Source organism: Myotis brandtii, unplaced genomic scaffold (genome assembly GCF_000412655.1).
Source record: "Myotis brandtii unplaced genomic scaffold, ASM41265v1 scaffold68, whole genome shotgun sequence".
NCBI lineage: Eukaryota > Metazoa > Chordata > Mammalia > Chiroptera > Vespertilionidae > Myotis > Myotis brandtii.
In genome coordinates, this window is record NW_005370657.1 from 1,670,058 (window position 1) to 1,696,196 (window position 26,139).

General features: G+C 57.0%; 2 protein-coding genes across 2 annotated transcripts in view; one reads left to right on the forward strand and one right to left on the reverse strand.

The window, feature by feature from the left end:
* FAM129B (family with sequence similarity 129, member B) overlaps positions 1-9,517 on the forward strand; it is a 19,489-nt gene extending 9,972 nt beyond the window's left edge. The window contains exons 5-13 of the mRNA XM_014529332.1: positions 2,559-2,674; positions 3,242-3,346; positions 3,448-3,610; positions 4,629-4,816; positions 5,614-5,769; positions 6,262-6,378; positions 6,573-6,680; positions 6,840-6,951; positions 7,428-9,517. Of these exons, the coding sequence (XP_014384818.1) occupies positions 2,559-2,674; positions 3,242-3,346; positions 3,448-3,610; positions 4,629-4,816; positions 5,614-5,769; positions 6,262-6,378; positions 6,573-6,680; positions 6,840-6,951; positions 7,428-8,038 (1,676 nt within the window). The 3' untranslated portion in view covers positions 8,039-9,517. The remainder of the gene's footprint in view (positions 1-2,558; positions 2,675-3,241; positions 3,347-3,447; positions 3,611-4,628; positions 4,817-5,613; positions 5,770-6,261; positions 6,379-6,572; positions 6,681-6,839; positions 6,952-7,427) is intronic.
* A 1,567-nt stretch (positions 9,518-11,084) lies between these two features.
* Positions 11,085-26,139, reverse strand: part of LRSAM1 (leucine rich repeat and sterile alpha motif containing 1) — a 52,474-nt gene continuing 37,419 nt past the window's right edge. The window contains exons 20-26 of the mRNA XM_005881459.2: positions 20,586-20,666; positions 19,492-19,587; positions 17,307-17,405; positions 16,528-16,659; positions 16,211-16,292; positions 13,638-13,783; positions 11,085-11,850 (exon numbers count right to left, since the gene is read on the reverse strand). Coding sequence (XP_005881521.1) covers positions 11,725-11,850; positions 13,638-13,783; positions 16,211-16,292; positions 16,528-16,659; positions 17,307-17,405; positions 19,492-19,587; positions 20,586-20,666 — 762 coding nt within the window. The 3' untranslated portion in view covers positions 11,085-11,724. The remainder of the gene's footprint in view (positions 11,851-13,637; positions 13,784-16,210; positions 16,293-16,527; positions 16,660-17,306; positions 17,406-19,491; positions 19,588-20,585; positions 20,667-26,139) is intronic.

Sequence of the window (26,139 nt, forward strand, 5' to 3'; positions counted from 1 at the left end):
ACACACATCCTGCATTCCTGGAGCAGTTGGGGGTGGCAAGAGGCAGCTGGGGCACTGAGCTGAGCCCTTGGGGTGGGCCTGGGTGCAGAGGTCAAGGCCTCTTCCTGTCTGCTGCCCAGGACAGGAATGCAGTTTCCTTTCTCAGCCTGACCCTGAGGACCCCACAGGCAGGAAGTCTCCAGGTCTGGCTGGAGTCAGGGAGTCTTGGGTCTGAGCCCTGATGCTGTGTGTTCTTGAGCCGGTGAACTGCCTCTCTGAGCCTCTCTTCTCACTGCGGAAAGAGGGGCTGAGAACCGCCGCTCCTCGCGGGATTAGAGGAAGGGATGCGGGCGAGGTTTTGAGGCCTCAGCCCAAGGTCAGTGTCTTAGCTGGCTCTGGTGGCCTGGGCGGCCTGGACAGTAGGAATTCATTTTCTCCCACTGCTGGAGGCTGGACGTCCCAGATCAAGGTGTCAAGGAGTCGGCAGGTTTGTTTTCTTCCGAGGCCCTTGCCTTGGTTGCAGAGGGCTGCCGTATCACGTGTCTTCACTGGTCCTCCTGTGTGCGAGCCTTTTCTGAGTCAAAATTTCCCGTTTTTGTAAGGACACCAGTCAGACTGGGTTAGGGCCCAGGCTGATGCCTCATTTTCCCTTCATTACCTCTCTACGTCCCTGTCTCCCAATACCGTCACGTTCTGAAGTGCTGGGAGCTAGGGCTTCAACATATACATTTGTGGGGACACACACACATCAGCCCCTAGCAGCCAGGCTCATGGGAATGGCTCAGGAGGAGTGGCCCTCACTTTTGTAAACTCGGAGCTCAGCATGCAGATCAGACGAGAGACGAGAGACGTCCTGGGGGTCTGGTTGGCCAGATCCAGGCCCGGAACGTTGGCAGCCTCCTGCCCGCGGCCCCAGCCCTCGGCCTCACCTTCCTCCTGCCTGCAGGGTGCTTCCTCCTGGCACGCCGAGGGTTGCCTGTGGAATATAAATGCCCTGGCGTGGGAGAGGCTGCATATAATGCAGAACCCGCACCTTTAGGCAAAACCTGGTCTCTGGGAGACCTTGCTCCCCCAAGAGCGTGAGGGGGTTGCTCTCCTGGCCCAGGTGGGCAGCACCCACCCCGGGGCTCTGCCTGATGCTCGGGCCGGAACACACCTGCTCTGCCCCAGTCACTGCTTCCCATGTCAGGTCCCTAAAGCACTGGGTGAGGCTGGCCCCGCCCCCCTGCCAGTCCAGGGAGCTGCCCCTGCAAGGCTGAGGGCTGGGCCTCAGTTTCCCCACCGCTGAGCTCGCTCCCTCCCAGCTCCGACAGGCAGTGATTCCTGCGGTCAGCCGCATGTGTGGGGGAGGAGCCCTCCGCACGCCAGAGAGGGGCTTTTCCTCTGTGGGGTGACTCAGCCTGTAGTCATCGCAGCGGGAGGTGGGCACGAGCTGTGCTTCCCTCCCCTCGGTTCCAGGACGCCGCGGTCGGAGGCACGTGGCCAGGGCGGCCGCCCGCTGCCTGGCTCCGCGCTGATTAACCACGCTCTTCCCCAAGTCAGATTTTGCAACTTCCTGCAGCTGATGTCCCGGCACCCAGTCTGCAGGTTCGCCGCCAGCACGGGGGAGGTGCACACACTCACCCGGGCCACCACCACCCACACAAATAGAGAAATGGTATTGGTGGTATTTTCTAGTCAGCCCTGGACTCAGTGGCAGACCCGGCCTGCCCGTGGCAGAGGAGCAGGTCCTCGCCGCAGTTACGAGTCAGGTGCCACGCACCCCGAGCTGGGCTTGCGCTGTGGCCCCGCGAGCCTCCCGGTAGATGTGTGAGGCCAGGCTGGGTCATGGTTCCCAGTGTTCAGAAGGGGAAACTGAGGCCCCCCCAGGATTCAGTGACCTGGAACCAGGCGTGGCAGTCCAGGTCCCACGGGCACGTTGTGAATCACATTCATTCACCGATGGTCGGTGGCTGCTTCCGTGCGTGCGCGTGGCAGAGAGCATCTGCCTGCAAAGCTGAGAACACTTACTGTCGGGCCCTGGCAGGGAGCGTGCAGGCCCCTGGTGTAAGGACCAGGGGAAGGGCAGGGGCAGGATGGGAACCGGGATCTTGGGGTGGCCTCTCCTGGGAGGATCAGGTGGCACCTAGTCCTGGCTCTGCCATCTCTGCCCTTGGCCGTTGGCAGGGGCCTGACAACTGAGAAGTAGGGTCAGTGACAGTGCCCATGTCTTGGTGTGGGTGGGAGGCCTTAAGGAGATAAGGAGGGTATGAAGGAGGGCTGCCTGCTGCTGTCGGGGGTGGGTGATTATCCCTGTCGCTGCCACTGCAACTGCTCCTGCTCAGTTAGGACAGAGGCGGTGGGGGTTGCAGGTGGTGTGTGTGTGTGTGTATGTGTGTGCACTCCTGTGTGTATAGGGTGTGTGTGTGGGGGGGTGTGTGTATGTGTGTGCACTCCTGTGTGTGTGTGTATGTAGGGCATGTATGTGTGTGCACTCCTGTGTGTGTGTGTGTATGTGGGGGGCGGGTGCTGGCTGTCAGTCAGTTGGTCTTGGTGGAGGCCGTTGGGCCAACCTCCTGTCTCCTTCCCTCTCCGGGCAGGGATCCCTGAAGACTCCAAGGTGGAGGGCCCGGCGTTCACGGACGCCATCCGCATGTACCGCCAGTCGAAGGAGCTGTACGGCACCTGGGAGATGCTGTGTGGGAATGAGGTGCAGGTGAGCTGGGGGGGAGATGCCGAAGTTACCCAGGGCCTAGAGCTGGGTGGGCACAGAGATGGGGCTCTGGGCGCTGCAGGCTTGGACAGAGACAACAACTCAGGTTTGGATCGGCGGAGGCCCAAGGTAGCCAGGCAGATGGAGAGACTCACTATTTTGTTCAGTCATTTCCGGCACCTGCCCTGGCCCAGGTGCCCAGATGCCACTGTGAACAAGAGGGACACAGCCCCGGACCTCATGGAGCTCTCTGTCTAGCGGGAGAACCAGACTAATAAACACACACACTTCCATGTGCTGCCACAGGGGGCGGGGGGTAGTCCTGACGGGAAGGCGGCATGTGCTAAGGCCCTGAGGGTGTGGCCCTGGAGCCTGAGGACCCTGCAGGACACCCCGCAGAGAAGCTGAGGCCTGGGGGAAGGATACTCAGGAGAGAGGGCCCTGGAGACCTGGAGCAAAGGGCCACATGGCAAGGAGGTCGGGCCTGAGGGCCAGGCTTGATGGCACCTGGAGAGGAGCAGCCTGGCCATGTTCCAGCCCCTGACCTGCACGGCTGTGCTCCGGTCCTAGATCCTGAGCAACCTGGTGATGGAGGAACTGGGCCCTGAGCTGAAGGCGGAGCTCGCCCCGCGGCTGAAGGGGAAACCACAGGAGCGACAGCGGCAGTGGATCCAGGTGGGTGGTGGGTGGTGGGTGGCAGGGCTGGGGGCGGGGCTGGGGGCCAGCAGCTGCCCAGCACCCTCAGCCCAGTGCTGACGCCGCCTCTGTGCCCCCAGATCTCAGACGCCGTGTACCGTCTGGTGTACGAGCAGGCCAAAGCGCACTTTGAGGCGGTGCTGTCCAAGCTGCTGCTGGCCCGGCCGGCCATGGAGGCCGTCATCCGCACCGACATGGACCAGATCATCACCTCCAAGGAGCACCTGGCCAGCAAGATCCGAGGTGGGCAGGCCTCCCGGGGGGCTGTCTTCCTCGGGCCGACCTGCTGGGACCACCGGCCCCAGGAGCCAGGCGGCCCTCCCGTCTGTTTCATGGGTCCATCTGCATTTCACAGCAACGACTCAATTCATTGATTGCTTTAAAAAAAATGGAAATCAAATCTGAGCCGTTGCTTTTCCAAGCTATTTCTAGACACCCAGACCCTGAAGGTCTAAATGTTGTCAAGGAGGCTGAGCCCTCGGCTCATCTTCGGGCGATCACAGCTTCTCACACGTGTCGTTTTCACAGACATCGGCTTAGCACGGTGATGATTCCCTTTCACCAAGTCCAACTTCTCTGTCAGTTCTTCCCTGTTCCGCCCGATGGGATCCTTTCACTCCCTGTCACCATAACACCACGGCCAGAGTCCTCAGCTGCCCGAGACTCCTTCTGTACTGGCTGCGTTCACTGGGAGTGGGCGGGCCACCGAGAGCCGCCGTTCATTCTGTGGAACAGACACTAGCTGGGCAGAGGGGAGGGAGGGCCGTCAGAACCCCCAGGGTGAACGCGCCTGGGCCGGAGTGTCCTGGAGATGGTCCCTGCCACAGCGTCACAGCCGGCCACACGGGCACGCTGAGGCCGGCCACACCATTCCAGACAGGGTCGGGCTCAGCCTTTGCAAAACCCAGAGGCTCACTGAATCCACTGAAGTATTTTTCTTTTTAAAAAACAAAACAAAAAAACACAAATGAGCAAGACCCGAAGGTGTTCTCTCCCCGCTCTAGCTAAAGAAAAGCTGCCGGCACCTCCAGGCCGCAGTCCTCTCTGTTTCTTGCATCACCACTTAGAAATACGTCCCCGTCAAGTTGGCTCCATCCATGTGTCTTTACTGTCTTAGAGTCATTGTTTGCTGCTGCTGTCACCTCTGGTTTTCTTTAAAAAACACACAAACAAACCCAACAGCCTGCTCCTAGCCTCGGGGTCCGGGAGGGCTGGGAGCTGCTCCCCGGGGCCTCAGCTAACCAGCTCCCTCTGGGCGCAGCCTTCATCCTCCCCAAGGCGGAGATCTGTGTGCGGAACCACGTGCAGCCCTACATCTCCTCCATCCTGGAGGCCCTCATGGTGCCCACCAGCCAGGGCTTCACCGAGGTGCGGGACGTCTTCTTCAAGGAGGTCACCGACATGAACCTGAACGTCATCAACGAGGGCGGGGTTGACAAGCTGGGCGAGGTGAGGCCTTTGCTGGGACCCGGGTGGGCCGCTCCCCTCCCGCGTCACCTATGAACAGGGTCTGAGGGCTGAGTACACTAGGCTGAAGCTGTTGGGGGCTAGCATTAGAGAAAAGGGGGGACCCTAATCCCCTGCCACCAGCCTTTCTAAGCCAAATGGGTTGTAAAATAGCAAAGAACAGAGAAGTGAGGGAGGGAAGGAGGAAAAGAAGGAAGGGGAGGAGCGGAGAGGAGAGGAGGAAGGAAAGGCAAGCTGTAGAGACAAGGCATGTGACCGTCAAGGTAGACGTAAGTACGTGTGAGCCATTCATGTGCCCCACAAGCAGAGACGGCCCGGCTCTCCCTGTTCCTCAGTTATCTGGTTCTTGGGGTGAACGCCCTTCCACAGACCCCATTTGAGTACTCGGCTGCCTGGAGCCCCACATGGCTGTCAGGTGAAGGGAGAACTGATCCTATCTTAGCCTCCTCTCTATACCTTAAATTGGAGAGTCGACAGACAACATAACCATGGAATTTGAGAACCAGAAAGGAACTTAGAGGTCAGGAGAAACCTGATTTTGAGGCTGAGGAACCTGAGGCTTAGAGAGGGTGAGTGCCCTGGCCCAGGTCACCCAGCGCCCAGAAGGGAACAGGACCCAGCTCCCAGCTCCCAGCTCCCAGCTCCCAGGTTGTGCTGCTGGACCACGTTCCTCCAGCTTCAGATCCCCGGCTCCGAGAGCCCAGGCAAGGTGTGGGTCTGGGGGGTGCCTACCATGCAGGTGGACCCAGCTCAGGTCCCGCCTCCCTGCCTCCCTGCAGTACATGGAGAAGCTGTCCCAGCTGGCGTATCACCCCCTCAAGATGCAGAGCTGCTACGAGAAGATGGAGCCGCTGCGGCTTGACGGGCTGCAGCAGCGTTTTGACGTGTCCAGCACATCCGTGTTCAAGCAGCGAGCCCAGATCCACATGCGTGAGGTGGGCCAGAGGCTGCTCCCCGCACACCCCTCAGCCCTCTCCCTCCCACAGCCCCTATCTCCTGGGAGAGTCCCCCACCCTCCTCTTGTGCGCCCTGCAGCCATGCCCAGCCCCGCGTGCTCCCCTGCTCTGGTCCATGTGTTTGGAACACCTGTCCCTCTGTTCACCTGGCTAATTCGAACTCATCTTTCAGGTCTCAGCTTAGAAACCCCTCCCTCCATGAAGCCCTCCTTACTCCCCAAGCCCCTTCCTGCAGGGCCCAGGACCTCTGTTTCCTATTTCCTTGAGGCAGGGACTGCCCGTGCCCAGCCCTGTGCCAGCACACGGTAGACACTCAGTGACGCTGTGAGGGCGGGAGTGCAGTGAGCGAGCACACACGCCACCCGCTTCTCCCGGCTGGCTGGGGTCAGCTGGCTGAGGGGCCCCTCGGAGGCACGCAGCAGGGGCTGCGGTCACTCGGGGCCTTCATGTGCCCCCTGGTGTGTCCCACAGCAAATGGACAACGCCGTGTACACCTTCGAGACCCTCCTGCACCAGGAGCTGGGGAAGGTGCCCACCAAGGAGGACCTGTGCAAGTCCATCCAGCGGATCCTGGAGCGGGTGCTGAAGGTGAGCGGCTCTGCCCCGGCCCTGGACCTGTCCTAAGTGTGGCCGAGCCCTGCGTCCAGTCCCTATGGGAGGCGCCGCCCACCCTCTTGTACAAATGAGGACGCTGAGGCTGAGGCCAGACCACCGGCCTTCCATCCTCCTGCCAGGGCCGGGGGCCCACTGGCTCAGAGCCCCCATCTCCTCTCTCCCTGCAGAAATACGACTATGACAGCAGCTCTGTGCGGAAGCGCTTCTTCCGGGAGGCGCTGCTGCAGATCACGATCCCCTTCCTGCTCAAGAAGCTGGCCCCCACCTGCAAGTCGGTGAGCAGCCCGGCCCCCCCTCAGCCCCTCGCCACAGCCCCCTCCTGGTCCTGGGAGCCGGAGCCAGCCCGACCAGCGCCCGGGATGGGTGGAATCGCGGACCCTCTGCCTCCAGGCCCTGACGGCCCCCCTCTGCCCCTTGCCCGCCTCACCTTGCAGGAGCTGCCCCGGTTCCAGGAGCTGATCTTCGAGGACTTTGCCAGGTTTATCCTGGTGGAGAACACGTACGAGGAGGTGGTGCTGCAGACGGTCATGAAGGACATCCTGCAGGGTGCGTGCCAGCCCCCAGGGGGCCGCTGAGAGCTGGGGGGGGGGGGGGGGGTCGTCCCCACCTCCGCTGTGTTGGGATTCTTATTGCCAGAAGGGAGATGGAGGAGGCCGCCCAGAGGCCTTTCTCGTGGGGTCAGCGAAGCTGCAGACAATCATGGGGTGTATGCTGTGGGCCGGTAGGCCCACTGTTAGCTGTGCAGCCACAGGAGGGGAGCGTCCAGTCTCCGTGCCTTCGTTTCGTGGCGTGTCAGATGAGTGACAGGGTGGCACGGTGGTTGCCAGCTTGGGCTTTGGGTTAGGGTCATGGCTCCTCCGTCCTATCTGTGAGGCCTGGAATAAGTCACGTCCCAGTGACAGCACCCGCAGGCCGTGGGGAGGGCTCTGGGGGTGATGCCGGTCGCATCTGGGCACCGTGGAGGGTGTGGTGGCTGTGGTCCCCGTGGCGCATGTGCTGACGCCGCCCGCTTGGCCCTGCAGCCGTGAAGGAGGCCGCCGTGCAGAGGAAGCACAACCTGTACCGGGACAGCGTGGTCCTGCACAACAGCGACCCCAACCTGCACCTGCTGGCCGAGGGCTCGCCCATCAACTGGGGTGAGGAGTACGGTGGCAGTGACGGCGGCAGTGGCGGCAGTGGCAGCCCCAGCCGCGGTGTCCAGGAAGCAGCCACTATCTCGGAAAAGCGACGGCGTGCCAAGCAGGTGGTGTCCGTGGTCCAGGACGAGGAGGCAGGGCTGCCCTTCGAGGTCGGCCGTGAGCCACCATCACCTGCGTCCCCGGACAGTGTCACTGAGGTCCGTGACCTGCTGGCCCAGGATCTGAGGGCGGAGAGCCCCCCGCCAGCCTGCCCCCTGCTCAATGGGGCCCCCGTGCCCGAGATCCCTGTGCCCTCCTCGCCTTCGCCCTCCTCACCACCTGCAGCCTCACCACGGGCCTCACCCCTCCAGCAACTCCCACCTGGAAAGGCTGTGGACCTTGAGCCTCCAAAGCCCAATGACCAGGAGACCGGGGAGCAGGAGTCCAGCCCTGGCGGCCGGCCCCCCATCCACACCACCACCGAGGACAGCGCAGGGGTGCAGACTGAGTTCTAGGCTGGTCGCCCCCAAGCTTCTGTTGGACGCGGCACACGGGCCCCTCCCTCTGAGGCACTGACAAGCTTGGCTCCTGGGATTTGGATTTGTGCCTCCGGGTGGGGTGGGGCAGGGCTGGTGAGGCTCCTCGGGCTGAGCAGGGACAGGCCCACCTGAAGTCACTTTATTGGGTTTGTCACACTTTGTTGCTGTTTTCTCTTCTGTGGGGTGATCTCGCCTTTCCTGCTTGGCTAGGGGTTGAGCAAAGCTGAGGGGCCTGGGGAGCGCCGGGTGGCCCCAGTTCTCCCGGTCCTCCCTTCCTGCCTTTCCTCGTTGGCCCGTTTCCCTAAGGGGTCTTGCCATCCTTGCAAAGAGGGAGGCAAAGGCATCATCTGCTGACTCAGAGCCCATGAATTTCCTCCCCTCTCATCAAGGAAGGGCTCATTGGAACCAGGAACATGGAGTGTCCAGGCCCATCCCTGGGCCCCACTCCCCTCTCTGCTCTTCCAGGCTGGGCCCAGAGGCCAGTTTTGGAGTGGACAGTGGCCTGGCTTTCCCCACCCCGGGTGAGGGGAAGTGCAAGGAGGGGTCTTCAGGCCAGAGCCAGGCTGGGGTGGGGGGAGGGGCCATAGGCCTGGGGTTGGAATGAGAAAGGCTTGGAATGTGCTGGTCTGGGCAAGGAAGTGTCCGAGGGCAGGAAAAGGGCAGGAAAGAATGAGCCATGCAAGCAGGAGGCCAGAGGGCAGAGGTTGCTGGAGGCCAGGCAGGCCTTGAGGCCTTGTCTCCCGGTTCCAGCCTCAGCAGGCTCCTGCCGCCTCCTGCCCGTGCCCGCCTGCTGGGCTGGGCTGAGGGAGGCGGCACTGCTCAGGGGCAGGGTTTAGCAGGTGTGGATTCTGTCCTCCGAGGGCCACCTCCAAGGTACGGCTGTCCACCGCGGGAGCTCTAGGGTTCCTGAGGGTCACGGCTCCCGAGGCACCATTGGTCGCCGCTCTGAGGGCTTGGGGTCAGGCTGTGGCTTGGCTGTTGCTGCCTGAGTCCCCGAGTCACCTCAGCCGAAACATTCCAGGCCTGTTTTCAAATGTGAGTCACTTGGGGGCCAACTGTCCTCAGCCTCTTGTTCCTGGGGGTGAGGGTCAGGCCGAGGCAACCCCCAGCCTGGCAGTCCCAGGCCCTGCCCCTGCTGCTTTGAGGAGAGGGTCGGCAGGGCAGACTGACTTCTTCAGGGTCCTCGGGGTGGGGCCCCCACCCAGCCCTGCACCCTCCCTTGATCTGCTTCCTGGGGCCCCGGGCCTTGGACCCCAGGATGGATGGCAGTGGTTGGTGCAGGCCCCCCACCCCGCACCTCACTAAACCTCTTCTACCAACACCTTCCGTCTTACGATGCCCTCCTCTAGTGCCTTCTTTGGGGATTTTCCAGTCATTCTTCCCAGATATTGTATTGAAAATATTAAGCAAACTGTTTAAGCTTCTACTAATCAATAAATGCTTTATTTAAAGCCAGTGGCCTCTGTGTGGTGCTGGCAGGAGGAGACCTGGCTGGAGACTGCGGGCGGGCCTGTCCGTGCGCCCTGGCTTTCTGGGCTCACTGGACCGAGTACCTCTAGCTCAGAGTTCTCATATCCTCCTGTTTTACAGAGGAGGAAACAGGCTCAGAGGGAAGACAGCACGTAGGTGACTGGCCTGCCTTGCAGCTCAGCTTCCTCAGCTAGATCTGGGCAGGGTGGTCTTCCAGCAGGTTTAAGGCCGCTTGGCCGTGAGGCACCCACAGTGAGGTGGGCCTCGGCTCATGCTGGATCCAAACAACGATGCCACATTTTCAGACGCCTGACCACACAGCACCTGCTGTGGGCCTGCACCTCCCAGGACCAGAGCCTGCCAGCAGCTCCAGCATGTGGTGCCGTCATTACCACGTCACCAATGTGTAAACTGAGGTTAGGGGACCCCCCCCCCGCCCCACTACCACACACACCTGGTGGGGACAGGCTGCCTCATCCATGGGTAAAAACGTGTTCCTCCTGGGCAGATGGGAGCGTCACTGTGGCGGATGTTGGTTTCCTTGGTACCAGGTTGCCCACCGTGGCCGGTGGCCGAGGGCTCGTCCACGAGGGCTGGGGTGTGGAACAGCAGGGGCTATGGGGCCACAGACTAGGGGTTCACCTCTGGTCTTGCTGTGGCCTCAGCAAGTCACTAACTCCACCTCAGGCGCCTCGCCTATCAGAGGGGACTCGCCAAAGTCCTTTCTCGCAGGGCAGATGTGCTCTGCAGAGCGGCTCTGCCCATCTCAGGCCTCAGCCTCCCCACCCGACCAAGGGGAGCTCAGCAGGGCGAGTGGTGAGGGGGAAGGAGACGTCGCGGGAAGAGGCCCAGCTCCTGCCTCACACAAGGAGCCTTTGTCCATTTCAGCCCACAGGACTGATGGACGGTCGCAAGAGGTAGGGAAACTGAGGCCCAGGGCTCTTTCTGCCACCCCAGGCCTGTCCCCTATATCCAGTTGGCTCTGGGCATTGCACCTGGGGTGACCATCAGTCTCCATGAGGGCCCCGTCATGTCCAGCATTGAACGGATGGGAAACAGGATGGAAGGCGGCCAGGGTCAGTGGGGGACAGCTAGCGGGAGAGCCCAGGCACCCTGAGCCGGCCTGCCTCCGGCCCAGAGAAAACCCTGCCCGTGGCTCAAAACCATTTGCCAGAAAAGGCACAATAAGCTGCAACTCTACAGCCAGGACAAGGTGCACGCTCCGGGGATTGTGCAACGAACAGCCTGCACGACTCCACACCCAGCACCGCCGTGTCCTAGCTGCAGGTCCTGGGCCTTCAGCCCCTCAGCTGGGCTCTCTGGTCTGGGATAATGACCGCTTGGGCCTGACACGGCACAACCTGCTCCGGCTGACTCCTGTGCCACTTCTCTCTGAGCCGTGTCTCCCCCGTCCCAAGGGGTTTGCATAACTTCACGTTTGGGAATGACTCTGCCTCCTCCCTTTCCTTCTGACCAAGGTGCAGCCCTCCCTGACCCCACCCCAGCCCCTGGACTCTTCCCCTCCATCAGGACCCAGTAATGACTCCGAAGCAGCAGGCCGGAAGTGTGTTTATTGGCAGTCCTGCTTTGGGTCTGCAAAGCTCATTGCCCGCCCTTGAGCCGCATGGGGTGAGGTGGTGCAGATCTGGAGCAGAGGGGCCCGAGCGTTGGGGGGCAGCAGTGAGGGAGGCAAGAAGGGGCTGATGTCGCCTGTGGCACCAGGCCTGCACTGATCGGACAGCCCGTGGTGGCCTGTGGCCTCTCCTCACATCAGGGCCCTCCTGACTCCCACCACCCTGCTGCGTGGGACAGCACTGTCTCTGTTCCCCTGACAAGAACACCCAGGCTCCTGCAGGGACGGGCCTGCCAGAGTCGGCTGGGAAGGGTGGCGCACACTGGCCAGGACACGCAGTCCTGTGCTCAGATGGTGCCACAGCGGCCTCTCCACACCCTCCCTGGTACCAGGAGGGCTCCCCTCTTCTTCCACAGTGTGCAGGTCATCCGCTAGGAACATTCACCTCTGCCTGGCCGGCCCAGCTGCTTGGAGATCGAGGGTGGGGGGCGCCCTCCTGGGCTGTAGGGTAGGGCCCAGGACAGAGGGGCCTTACTCGTCTGGGGAGAGCAGGGGTGAGCTGGAGCCCTGGGCCTGCAAGTGTGGACGTGGGCTGGAGGGCCAGGGGCCCGGCGGGCGCTCAGCTGCTGTGGTAGATCCGGAGGCGCTGGGTGATCTCCTGGCGGCACAGTGGGCAGGTGCGCAGCGGCTGGCAGCACTGCAGGCAGCAGCAGACGTGGCCACAGTTGAGGAAGATCATCTGGGCCTGAGGAGAGAGCAGAGCGTCTGAGCCTCTCGACCACCCAGAAACATGCCACACAGCAGGGGAACGCCTAGCCCTGCCCTCTGCTAGCAGTTTGGCACTCCTTCATGTTTTGTTAAAAATCTATAAATGCCCATAAGCCCCGCCCCTTTCTTTCTAATACGAAACTGGATTATATGCTCCGATGTTTTACTACTTGCCTGCCCGCCTCTCTCGGGTGACAGCTGTGGTGCCCTCTGGATGGAACCAGCCCTGCTGCTGGACGTGAAGGCTGTTCCCCATTTTTGTGTTGTTTTGTGTGCACTTGCCCAGCCCCCAGTCTAAAAGCAATTACAACATCATGGCCTAGAAGCCACGTCTACGCTTTGCTTCAGTGTTTCCTCCTTTTAGGAATTTACCGAAAGGCAACAGTCTAGGGCAGTGATGGTGAACCTATGACACGCGTACTCATTTTTTTGGTTGATTTCTCTTTATTAAATGGCATTTAAATATATAAAATAAATATCAAAAATATAAGTCTTTGTTTTACTATGGTTGCAAATATCAAAAAATTTCTACATTTGACACAGCACCAGAGTTAAGTTAGGGTTTTTCAAAATGCCGAGCTCAAAAGGTTCGCCATCACTGGTCTAAGGTGTGCTCCCAACTCGTTCCAGGCTGCTTAGCTCAGCACTGTTTGTAATAACGAAATTAGAAGCCAACCTATGGGGCCCCAAAGCAGAAATTTGGTTAAATTTATAACCAAGTCCTTCCACATCATGCCTGCCCCGGGTGTGGTGAAGACCGAGGGAAACCAAACGCGCTAACACGGCCGCCTTTTCTAAGTAGGGGCGCACGGTGGAGGGCGGGTGAGTTTTAATTTTATATGCTGTGTTGTACATGGAACCACAAAAGACCCCGAACAGCTGCAGCAATCTTAAGAAAGAAGAATGAAGTAGGAAGGATCACAATACCGATATCAAACTATACTACAAAGCATTATAACCAAAACAGCCCGGTACTGGCACAAGAACAGTCATATAGACCAATGGATCAGAACAGAGACTCCAGAAATTGACCCACACCATTATGGCCAATTAATATTTGACAAAGGAGGCAAGAACATACAATGGAGTAAAGACAGTCTCTTCAACAAATGGTGCTGGGAAAACCAGACGAACACATGCAAAAAAGATGAAACTAAACCACCAACGTACACCATACACAAGAGTAAACTCAAGATGGATGAAACACTTCAAGGTAAGCCATGAAACCAGAAAAATCTTAGAGGAGAACATAGACAGCAAAATCTATATGCAGAGCCCTTGGACACGGGCAATAGGGTATTGAAGACCTGGGGGGGGGGGGGGAGGGGGGGGAAAAGGGGAGAAATCTGAAATACTGCCAACAATAAAAAATATATTTAAAACCTTCTGGGGAAAAGAAAACATAAAAATTTTTATATGCTGTGTTGTTTAGTTTTTACAATAAGAGTGAATGTCGTAATGTTTTTTTAAAAAGACAGTTTTAGAACAGCCTCTTCAGAGAAAATTGTGTTGTTGATATTTAACAACTTGAGAAATTTTCCTTAATGTATTTGTTAAGTAGGGAAAACACCCTCTTTGAAAAAAAAAAAAAAGTCTAGCATTGCTCATATTTGGGTCATGGGATCATGGGTCACTTTTATTTCCTGTATTTTCCACAACTTCTAATGAACACCAGATACTTATATGACTAGAGCAAAGTGTTTAGGAAGACTACACTTGGAGAGGCTCAGATGGCAGCGGGCAGGGGACTGGCTCCAAACTTACCTCCCGTTCCAGGCACACCACACATTCCGAGGTCTGCACCTCCAGCTCCGCGGGGGGAGCCGATGGCCTCGCGGACTCAGGAAGCTCCTCAGGGGCCGTGGGCTCCAGGGCCCCGAGGACCTCATCCGGGGGTGGTTTCAGCAGCTCTGTGGGGACCAGAGAGAGGTGAGCCAGCGCCTCTCCCAATGATCCCAACCCCAAGGGGCTGCCCCCAGCCCTGCCTGCCCCACGTGGACACTGAGCTGGAAGGTGAGGGTGCTCTGACCTCAGAATGGCGGGTGGGGGGGGGCCTTACCACACACCCTCTTACTTCTCTTCTCTGAGTCTCCTGCCCCATCTGGAAAAGGGGAGTGCTGGGACACGGGCAGGGGGGCACGGCACTGGCTAACTGGGGTCTCTTACGCCTAACGTCCCCCGGACCTTTAAGGGCCATCCGGCAAGTAGGGCTCTGTCACTTTCAGAGATGAGACGTGAGCTCAGAGAGGGTGGCCACTTGCCCAAGGCCACAGCGCCACCTGGTGGTGGAGTCGCAGCACAGGCGCCCCTGCTCAGGGGCTCTGGGGTGGAGGAGCCTCCCTCTCAGCTTCACCCAGTGGCCGGGGAGACAGAGGAGCAGGGACAGGAGTGAGAGGTCCCCACGGCTGCTCCCCGCAGGCCCTGGATGGGCCCCAGCGTGCCCACTGCTCTCCCCTGCAGCAGCCGCCAGCCCTGAAGCCAGACATCAGCCTGGGCCCTTCCAGATGCAGTCTTTCTGATCATCACCCAGTGGGCACCACCGACATCCCTGAGTCTGCTTCAGCCCTGATCCCCACCCTGATCTCAGCTCATATGTTTCATTGATTCTGTGGTTTGACTTACAAATAGTATTATTTTATCATTGGAAAAAAATTCTGAAGATTTTTTCAAAGGTTATTACAACCCTAGACACTCTAAGGGTATCAGGGTGCCCCCAGCCATCGTGGTGAAGAGGCCCTTCTGTACTTAATATGACACAGGTGGAGTCCTGGGAGCAATAAGAGCATTGGCAGGAAAATGCCGGAGCATTTCCTGTCCCTTCTGGAGCTAAGAAGGAACCATCCGCCACAGCCCCCTTCCTGGTGGGGTGGGCAGAGCCGAGGCATCACACCGGCAGCAGGGACACCCTGAGAGGGGGATTAGCTCCGAGCAGGGAGCAGCTCCTGCTAGCTCTGGGGTTGGTGGGAGATGGTGAGAGGTTTTGGATGCTGGAGGGGCTCGGAGTGAAAGGTACCTGCAACTCCACAGGCCCCTTCCTGGTGGGGTGGGCAGAGCCGAGGCATCACACCGGCAGCAGGGACACCCTGAGAGGGGGATTAGCTCCGAGCAGGGAGCAGCTCCTGCTAGCTCTGGGGTTGGTGGGAGATGGTGAGAGGTTTTGGATGCTGGAGGGGCTCGGAGTGAAAGGTACCTGCAACTCTGCTCCAGGTAGGTGTGTCTGCTAGGGTGTCACCTTTGTTTCAACCCCTCAGGTGGGCACTGTTGTTATCCTAACATGTTTGCCGACGTTAGGGTGACCCAAGTCCTGATGCCAAACTCTTCCTGACCTGAGTGCGATGGGGCCATGCAGGGGGACAAACATCTGAGGGGGCTACTTTGCACAAGACTTGATACTGAAGGGCTGGAAGCTTAATGACTTTTTCTAGGTAGAGTCAGTCCCTGCTGTAAAATTGGCCGGAAAACTGGTGTCTGCAGATGGCACGGCCCTGCCATCAGCCCTGCCATCTGGGGACCCAGCCAGGCAGCCTGAGCTCCTGCCTCACCCCTTCGGTCTGGTCTGGCACCTCCACTTTAGCCTCTGTCCCAAACAGATCCTGCCCGAGGCTGGCCCTCCCATGGGCTTGCCCAGCCTGGCAGCCTGCCCTCTCCTTCATTCTTGTTCTAGGCCCCAGGCCTCCTTCCGCTTGTCAAGGCCCCTCGGCCTTTCCTGAGGGGCAGCAGAGCCCAGTGGTTCAGCCGTTTGCTGGCTGTGTGATGTTAGAGGCGAGTTAACCTCTCTCTGCCTGTTTCCTCACCCCTCAAATGAGGATAACAATACCCACCTGATGGGGTTGAAACAGGTGACACAACATGGTACACGTGATATGGCTGGCAACTACCGGGCAGCAGATGGTGGTCAGCACACAGGAGAGCCGGTTTCCATGCCTGCCCCTACACCCCCTCGGACCTGCTCTCTCCTGGCCTCCGACGGGCGGAGTGCCTTTATGACCTGCGCTGACCCTCACAACCCGTCACACACATCCGCACAGACACCCCAGCCACAGTGCTGGGCACTGGATACAGCTGGTTTCTCCCTCGATTCCAAGGCCCCCGGGTGTGTGATTCCCAGTGTCTGTAGGGTGGGTTTAGGGAAGGTCACGGGACAGGGAGCCGAGGGCCCCGAATGCTGCAAGGAAACTCCCATTTTTGTGCCTGTTTTTCTCATTCGTAAATCCTGTTCCTTTAGGAAGGAACCTTAAGGACTGGCAGGGGCTAGATCCAGCCTTTAGGGCTCGACCTGAAGAGTAAAGAGATGACTGCCCCCCACCACAGTCCACACGCAAGTTTGGTGTCGGTACCTGGCTGGATCCTGGCCGCGTCCAGCAACTCCCGGGCCCTCCGCAGGATCTCGTGTTGCAGGCCAGCTTCTGAGACTCCCACCTGGGAGTCCAAGGAGAGCAGACTGTGGCCTGGGCTGGGCCGGAGCCGGCCACACAGCACAGAGCCACGGGGGCCACCTCACTCCTGGCTGCTAGTGCCTTCAGCAAGGGGCCCTGGGGCATTTGCTAATAGCAGAGCTTTCCAAGAACTGCAAGAAGAGCAAGCGACCCTTGGCCAGGTTGGGCCCGTGGCCCAGCGCTGCGCTGACCTCCCCCGAGAGGCTGTTGCTGCCCACCTTGGCCAGGTCCCCAGGGCTCATCCGGCTCAGCATGTCCAGCGAGATGCGGTGATGGGCAAAGATGGGCAGGTAGTGCTCGGCGGACAGCTCCACCAGCAGGGCCGCCAGTGGGCGCTCCATGCCCTCTTCCTGTACAGGGAAGAACAAGAAGCCATTATTTACAACAGCAAACAAAGGGTGTGAATATATATAACCGAAGTGTAAAATGTATTCTTGGAACTTTCCCTACAAAAATGCATGTGTAAGCGCAGAGAGATGGATGTACAGGAAGTTCACTGTCGCTCTATTTGTGAACTTGAAAACAGTAAGCAACTTAAGTACCATTGGGGGGACTGTTTAAATAAACGAGGGCCATCCATATGCCACATGGTATGCAGCTGTGGGGAAACAATGAGGACTCTACTAGTACATGTCCAGGCCTGGACAGCTGCCCATCACCACTAAGAGGAAAAAGAAGCTGCCAAATAGTATATGTAGAAAGACTCCATTTTTATTTAACATTAAAAAAAAAAGTGCTGGGAGGAGAGAGGGAGGAGATGGAGACAGGGAGAGAGGACCACATCCGGCTTGTCCACGCAGGTGCCGGCGACAGCACTGTCGCCACCTGTGTTAGCACGCACAGAGCGCCAGCAGCTGTCTGCCCTCACGGGAATGAACCCTCCCTCTCACTCTGTGGCCCGGGGTCCAGCCAGAAGCACGCACGGAATGAAGCTGGAAAGGTCAAGCAGCAGGGTATCCCTGAGGCTCCCGGTGCGGGCGGCGCCACCAGGCCTTACCTGCAGCTTCAAGGACAGGGGTTTCTGGTTCAATAGCCGTTGATACTGAATCAGCCAGTAATTTTCCTGCTTGGTTTCACTTTTGGCTTCTAACTCCGTCTGCCAGAACGAAGTTGATGCTGTTAGTTACAAATCGGTGAGTAAAAACAATGACAATGATGGTGACTGAACTGTGCTCCTCTGAGCACGTGGACGGCACGTGGTCTCTTATAGCGTCTCTGTCCACTATCATCACAGCACGTCAGCTACCGGCAGGAAGGGCAGGGAGCAGCACTGCCCCCCGCTGACCGCTGAGAAGGGTCTCACACACGCACCTGGTGGGGGCCTGACCCTGGCTGCTGCACCTGGCACCTCGCTTGTGCGCCGCTCGTCTGGGAGGGACACTGTCTCATCTGCTTGTGGGAATGGCCAAGCGCCAGGCAGCCACCTCCTCCTCCCAGAGCTCGGGCTGGTCTCCGGGTGCCAGGTCGGGAAGGACACAGGAGTCCAAGGACACCTTCGCTGTCTGTCAAAGCTGGAGACGCGTAAACATGCTACTGGAACGGATTCCTTCCTTCCGGCATCCAACAAATATTCCCGGAGAGCCGTCTGGGCCAGGCACTGTTCTAGGGGCCGGGGACAGAGCAGCGGGCAAATGGCACCGACAGCGGCTACGTGCGACTGTGCTGTGCACGAGACGCCCTTTTACTAATTCTCACAACTGCAATGGGCTCCACTGCGCAAGTGAGGAAGCTGAGCGTCAGAGTGATCAGCAGCCCTAGGTCGAGGCGCTGCCCAGTGTCAGGGCCACGATCCAGAACCGGGTCTGTCCTGCTCTGGGGCCTGGGTCTGAACAGCGGAGCCGGCCCATCCAGGACACGGGGGTCTGATGTGACACAGGAGCAGGGTTTCAATACAGGGACCTGAGTGCCCTTCGGTGGTCACTCCTGGGCCTTGCCTAGCTGGCTCCCCTCCCCTGGCCTGGGCTGTGGACGTACCTCTCTTCTGGAACCCATGGCCCTGAACCTCATGCTCTGCTGAGGTGCTGCTCCCTTCCCTAGTGAGTCCCTCACCGCCCCTCGAGGGCAGAAACCCGGGGTCAAGTATATGGCTGCTCCTGTACGATGACCACACTACAATTTGTACACAATGCAGCGAGGCAGTGGGAGGGAAGGCACCTTCTGATGGGCACAAGCATGGCACTGGGGCTTGCGCAGGGCTCGGAAGTTTCGGAGCTGGTCTCAGTCTCCTCCGTACCCTGCACAGGGCCTGCTCTTGGAGCCCAGAGGGTGCCTGGAGCAGTACTGACACCAGGGGAGTGCCTCGGTCCTCCAGCCCCAGCCAGTGGGCTGGCCTCCGTCCTCACCACTCACATGCACTTGGGATCTGGAGGACGCGACCTGGCTGCTACCTAAATGCAGCTCTGCCACCCTAATGACGTGCCAGAGTGACACCCATGTGGGCACAGGGGACAACTGGGTACTTCCTGTCAAAGGCTTATTAAGGCCTGCCCTGGACACAGCAAGTCCTCTCCTGGGCTCAGCTGTTCTCAAATACTTAGCTGCAAAGATGGTCAGAGAGCACTGCTCATGAAAGTAAAGAACGGGAAGCAATCTAAATGCTCAACAGGCCAAACGATGGCCTATCCAAACGCAGCCATGAAAAGAATGCGGAGGAGTATTTCAGTGACACGGGAAGAACAGGTGAAAGCGAGCTGGTCACCCAGGGCTCTGCACTGTTTTACGTTTAAACACGTGCACACATAGCTATAAAGAAGCATCACAACATTTGAAAAATGTACATCAAACCGTTAGCACAAACACAGCCATGAAAAGAATGCAGAGGAGTATTTCAGTGACACGGGAAGAACAGGTGAAAAGGAGCTGGTCACCCAGGGCTCTGCACTGTTTTACGTTTAAGCACGTGCACACATAGCTATAGAGAAGCACAACATTTGAAAAATGTACATCAAACCGTTAGCAACACACGTGCACACATAGCTATAAAGAAGCATCACAACATTTGAAAAATGTACATCAAACCGTTAGCAACAGACAACTCTCAGAAGTGAGACTCTTCCTTTGTAAACGTCCATGTTTTCTACGATGAACAAGTATGATGTGAATAACAGAAGTGTTTCTAAGAATGGCAAGTGTGTGGAGGGCAAGCAAACCCGTGTTCGGTGCCACGCGGAAGCCCAACGCACCAGGATTGCCCGGAGCTCCTCCTCTCGCTGCGTCTTCTCTTTGAGCAGCTGCTGGAGCAGGGAGCTGAGGGCCCAGCGCTGCTCTGAGATCATCTCCTGCAACACAAGACCACACCCAGTGCCGCCGGAAGCTCCCAGCAGCCCTGGCGCCAGAAGGCCCAGTGCACAGTGGCGGGATCCCCCGCAGAGTTCTCAGCTGCCAGCCGGGGGCTCATGGAGGGCTGACTCAGTTCAAGTCTCTGCCCACGATCTCAGGCTGAGAATTAGGGGGCAGAGCCGAGGGGCCCCTCTGCGGGGCATCCCCTCCCCACCTGCTCCTAAGCCTGCACCTCCCTGCCCCGTGGGGCTAAGGCCAGGCATGGAATCTAGTGACTGATGTCGGTGGAGTGGTAAGAAACAGCAAACAAAGGAAATGACAAGCCATGGGCATCTGACCTCCTCTCACTGACCCCACAGCATGTGGGGGAGACACATGGCGGGGAGGGCTGAGGAGCACCAGACAGACTGAGGTGCAGAGAAGGGAAAGGCCGCCCCTCCCCCTCCCACCCAGGTCACACAGCAGGACTGCGCTGGACAGAACCCAGGTCCAGCCTTGTAGTCCAGACGCCGCCGGCCAGTCCCTGCGGCCCCTTCTCTGTGAGCAGGACAGCAGGCCAAGTCGCAGAGAAGCTGCCTGCAGGGAGTGACGCAGCGACGGCTGGGCCCTCTCCTCCGGACATCCCTGCGACACCAAGAAAGCTCCTTCCCCAGAGGATGTCAGCCCGAGTGGAACCAGCGCCCCAGAAGCATGGCTTAAAGAGACAGGGAGCTCAGCAGCAACCCCGCTCCAAAACAAAGAAAACGTGGAGATGGAGATGTCACCTGGTGAGCCTTGGCAATGAAACCCTCCTTCCTCTGACCCTCCTGCCTGGCAACAGCTGACCCGAGCCCTAGGCTTGGCCTGCACTCCCATCAGCCTTCTGGGATTGGGGCACCCTCCAAGGTCACAGCCACGGAGGAGACCTGCCCGGCTTGCTGGAGAGGAGGTGGGGCACCAGGCGGGGATTTCACGGGGCACAGGGGAGGGACCGGGCAGGCCAGGGAGCCCTACATACCTGTAGTGCCTCTGTGTCCAGGGATTTCCTCTTTAACTCCAGCTGTGTCAGCTGCAATAACTCAGTTTCTATTAACTTAATCTAAACAGAAGATGAGACAGGGTGTTTTTTATTCACGTTAACCATAGTTCAAGTCTGTGCCACTGCTCTCTGATGGCCAAGTGGGGTCTGAGAATCTGTTCTGGGGCTCTCTGGGATGAAGGGGCCCTGAGTGCTTTGGGCAGGGGTGTGGACATGCCTGCCTGGTCAATACTGTTGACCAATTCTCTTGCTTCCTCTGCAGAGCTGTCCCAGACAGGAGCAGAGGGTCATGGAAGTGACTGAATAATAATAAGAATAGTAGGTGATATTTATTGAGGATTCTGCATGCTAGGCCTGTGCTGGGCACTTTATATGTATCGGTTTGTCAATTCTCCTCTGGCTCTTAGGGGGTATTATTGCCTCCATTTTACAGACAAGGAAACTGAGGCTCAGAGAGGTTAAGTAACTTGCCTAATGACACAGAGCAGGTATGTGAGTGAGCCCTTTCCCTGGATGTGCCTTCTCAGGGTCTAAAGGGGAACAGCTGGCCTGGTGGGTCAAAACCACCCACAGTGAGAATATCTAGGGGTCACTGCACACCCCAGGGTGTGACTGGGGACTTTTAGCCCTGGCGGTCAGACCCCACAGCCTGTGCCTATGACCCTATGACCCTTGTCCCTAAGTTCCTAGGTCCCTACCAACCCCTGGTCAGAGGAATGAGCTTCATGTCCGGCTATGTGGGATTGAAATTAAAGAGGGAAATAAAAAGGTAAGCTGGTTTTGGCCAAAAAAGAAAAGAATAAAAAGAAAAAAAAACATGCAAAATGTGAAATTCAAAGTGTTGAGTACAATGCGATGAGCATTCCCACAGCCTGAAAGCTCACTTCATCTCCAGCCCAGAGAGCGCACCTCACCCTCAGGAAGCCCAGAGAGTCAGACGGCCCAGAGGCCACAGCGGTGGGGCCCGCCCAGAGCCGGCCCGAGGTCAGCCTTGGCCCTCTCCTCCAGGCCCAGCTGACATCAGGCCCTCCCTGCCCCCTCAGGTGGGAGATCCAGTCTGTCCCAGTTCAGAGCTGATGGGACATTGGGGTTTCAGCCGGTTGCCTGCAGAGTGCTCAGCACAGAGGCTGCCCCCGCGGTCAAGGCCGCAGCTGCCCTTCCCCTCGGCCCTGGGCACCCACAGTGCTGCCTCGGGCACCTGCCAACAGCCCCTGGCCGAGGTTCCGGGAGCTTCTGCAGGGAGGCCTCCTGCTGAGCTCCTGTGAAGGAGCCAGGATTCAACCTTAACTGCAGCCTGTCCAGCCACCCCTGCGTGTCTCTGAAGGCTGACGAGACAGGCCTAGAAGGGGGTCCACGACCCCACTCACCTGGTTCCTGATCTGCCGATGCATCAGGTCTTTCTTCACCTGGAGAGCCTCAAATGCAGCCTTCTGCATGGCGCTCTGCAACGAGACGGGCTGCTGAGCAGGGCCTGCCTGGCTTCCAGTGGGCGGCAGACCTCAGTCGAGCGGACGGTGCAGCGGGCTCGGAGGTGAGCCCAGGCCCTGCAGCGCTCTGTGGGCTTCTCCTCCGTGATGCGATTGCACCACTCCCTGCCCTTTCAGTCATGATGGAGCCCCCACAGCACAGGGAGTGGGTGCCAGCCAGGGTAAGGGGGTGCTTGTCTGGATTTCAGTGACCAGATCACCACCCGAGGCCTCTCCCTGCCCCTCTCTTCCTGAGGGTTTGTACTAAATGCACTAAGCATGTGGGGTCTCACACGCTCTCTGGGACAGGGCTCCATGCAGAGTTCTGCCCCAGCGTGCCCTTCGTGCACCCCCGCCCTCACGTCCTGGGCAAGGGCTTACCTCCTGCAGGATCTGGCTGATGGCTTTGTTCTGATCCATCTGCTGCCACGACAGAATCTGCTGGAACCGCTCATCCATTTCAGCCATGCTGCCACAAAGACAGCACATTCATTTACTCTCTCAACATTTTCTGAGCACCTACTATGTGCCAGGCACCTTGGAGGAGATCAAAATAAACCATTTATTCATTCAACAATGCTTATGGAGCGCCTGCTGGGGGTCATGTTCCAGGCGGGGCAGACACAGAGTTTGTCTGAATCTCATGGCCTGGAAGGAGGTGGCCTGGGAGCTGGGAGACACCCACCCCTGTACCGGAACACCGCCTCCCAGGTGAGCCGCTCAGGCCCTGAGAAAGCTGTCCTTCCTCCGCACTAGCATCTGCACTCCCTACCCCGGTGTTCTCGCCCTGGCAGTGGGTCTGCTCTCAGCCCCTAGAACAAGTCTAGTGATTTTGGCACACAAATCCAAACTTGCAACCTCATGTATGTCCATACTTGGGTGCATCTTGGCTTTGAGTTTGTTCATAACAATAGCTGTTATTTATTGAACCCTATGTGGCATACCTTATGCTCATTAAAGGCTCCAGCCACTGTAGGGGAAGGTACTGATTTATCCCCATTTTTCTGGTATGAAAATTGGGACTCAGAAAGGAAAAGCAACTTGCCCAAGACATCACAGTTACTAGTAGAAGCACAATGCCATGCACCAGGAAAGAGGGAGAGTCCGCACCTGAGGACGCAGGGGAGGCTGGCAGCTGCGCCCCTGGGTGGGAGGAGACACACAGGGCAGTAGGGCTACTGCCTGTCCCCGTCTGGGGCTCCTGAGCATCGACTGGGCCTTTCTCACCCGGCTCTGCCAGACACCTGTGGCTCCCCCAACAGACACACCCACAGAGCCATGGGGAACTTGGAGGGTCAGACCAGAGTGGCTATCAGCATCAAAGGCAACCCATCGCCATCCCCCCAGTGCACCCTGTCCCCAACCTGTGCGGATCCTTGGTGATGAGTGCACCCCCGTCAGGGGCACCCCACCCCCCCACTCTGTCTGGGTTTGAATCCTGGCTCTGCCAGCTGCTAGCTGTGTTTCCCTGGGTGTGTCACATGGCATCCCTGAGCCTGAGCTGAGATGGTAAAGTGGGGCTAGTAACAGTAGAGTCCCTCGGAGATCCAATAAGGTAGTGCATGTCACGTGGCCGAGAGCCCGGCACACAGGAGGGCGTGAGAAGTGGTGGTGATTACAGGCACCTCAGAGATCGTGTGGGTTTGGTTCTAGACCACCACAATAAAGGAAATACTGCAATGAAATGAGTCACAAGAACTTGGGGTTTCCCAGTGCATATGTATGAGTTATGTTTACATAACTGCAATCTATTAAGTGTGCAACAGCATTATGTCTCAAAAAACAATGCACATACTTGAATTAAAAAATTCTTTATTGCTAAAAAATGCTAACCATCTGAGCCTTTAGGAAAAATGATGCCAACAGACTTGCTGGAGGCATGGTTGCCACAAACCTTTAATTTGTAAAAAACACAGTATCTGTGAAGTGCAATGAAATGAGTTATTGTCACTTTCTCACCGCCCAACACAGAACCATGAGGTCCAGCTAGAAAAGTCATGGAGACCAGTCACCACCTGCCTCTGAGAGCATGGCCGAGGCTGGGGTGGCTAGGCAGGGGACTCCTGGGCCCAGAGCTGGCTCCCCCAACTCCCTTGCTCTGGACGCCTCTCCTTACATTACCTGGAACAGGCCTGCTGGACCAAGTTCTGCCTCTGAGACTCGTAGGTCATCTGGAGGAAGCGGTTCTTACAGCTCTCGGTCAGCATCTGCTGCATGGCGGCTGAGAGACAGGGGACGGGCTGAGGAAGGGGCAGCCTCGGGGGGTTCACCTAGTCACCCACCTGATGGTCACCCTTCAGAGAAATCTTATTTTTAAACCATAAAAGTAACTTAAGTTTGAAAGATTGCCTAATTGTAAAACACTGAACAACACACACAGAATCTCCTATCATCTGTCACCCAGAGATATTATCACTTTTGATACGTATTCTTCTAGTGACATGTAAATACATATTTGTGGATTTTTAAAAATGAAAATTAAAACACTGAAAGCAGAGACTTGAATAGATATGTGTGCAGCCACATTCATAGCAGCATTATTCACAACAGCCAACAGGTGGAAACAACCCCAAAGCCCACTGGCGGATGAACAGATTAACAAAATGTGGTCGATCCAAACAATGGAATATTATCCAGCCTTAAAAAGGAAGGAAACTCAGAGGGAAGCTGCGACATGAATGAACCTTGAGGACATGCTAAGTGAAAGAAGCTAGTCAACAAAAATACCATGATCCCATGTATATGAGGCACCTAGAGTAATCAGACTCAGAGAGAAGAAAGCAGGATGGTGGGTGCCGGGGGCTAGGAGAGGGGAGATGATGAGTTGTTATTGAATGGGTACAGAGTTTTAGTTTTGCAAGATGAAGTTTCTGGAGATGGAGATGGTAACGGCAGCACACTAATGTACTTAATACTACAGAACTATACAATTAAACGTGGTTAAAATGGTAAATTTTACGTTGTATATATTTTACCACAATAAAAAATTAAAATGCCATCACACTAAATATACCACTTCTTCCTTCTCATGAATACTTCCCCTCTCAAGGGGTCAGCACTCAGCACCCTGCCTAGGTGACCAATAGACAGGGCTGTCTACCCCTGTCCCCGCAAACAGCCAGGCTCTGTTCCCAGGACTCCTCCCACTCCCCACCCTGAGACTCACAGGCAATCTCACGTCTTCGCAGGTTCTCTGTCTCCTCCTGGGTTATGGACATCAGCTGTTCCATTCTTATTCTAGAAAAACAATCCATCCATTTCTTCAGCAGACATCACATTTCCAAGAGGAAATCCCATCAGAAGAACAGCACCTCCTTCAGGAAGTCCTCCTTGATGTGCTCTGCTGCATCACGCCCCTCTCCCCTGGGGCCCTGTTTACCTTCAGCTTCGTAGTTAGCATTTGTTATACAAAAAGGTAAACATTCCCTTAGAAAAATAGGCAAAGGACACAAACAGCCATTTCACTGATGCTTGAATACAAGTGATCAATAAACACATGGGAAGATGCTTCACATCACTGGGAACTAAAGAAAGTAAAATCTTTTCAACTAGCAGACTGGTTGGGATTAGGAAAACTGATAACCATAGGTGATGGCAATGAAGGTGTCGAAATGGGCACTTTCATAGACAGGCGAGAAGAGTATAAACTGGCAAAATGTTTTCTGGAAGGCAATTTGGCAATATCTATCCAATGTCCTTTGAATATTTCCTTCAAAAATATTCACATAAATGCATATAGGTATACTTAGGAGATATTCACTGTAACAGTATTTGTAATTATGAAAAATTGGAAACAAATTCTCATGAACAGAGGGCTAATTAAATAAATTATGTTATAACCATATAGTGGAATACCCTATAGTTACTACAATAAGGTTGTTGGCATGGAAATACATCCATGACACAATAGATGAAAATTAAAGTGTCTAATGCAAACTGTAATAAAAAAATAAAATAAAAGTAAATGAAAATATAAGAGATAATTACATGCATGTATGTTCAGGCTGCAAGTGTGTGCATCCCCACCCGTCACACACACACACACACACACACACACACACACACAC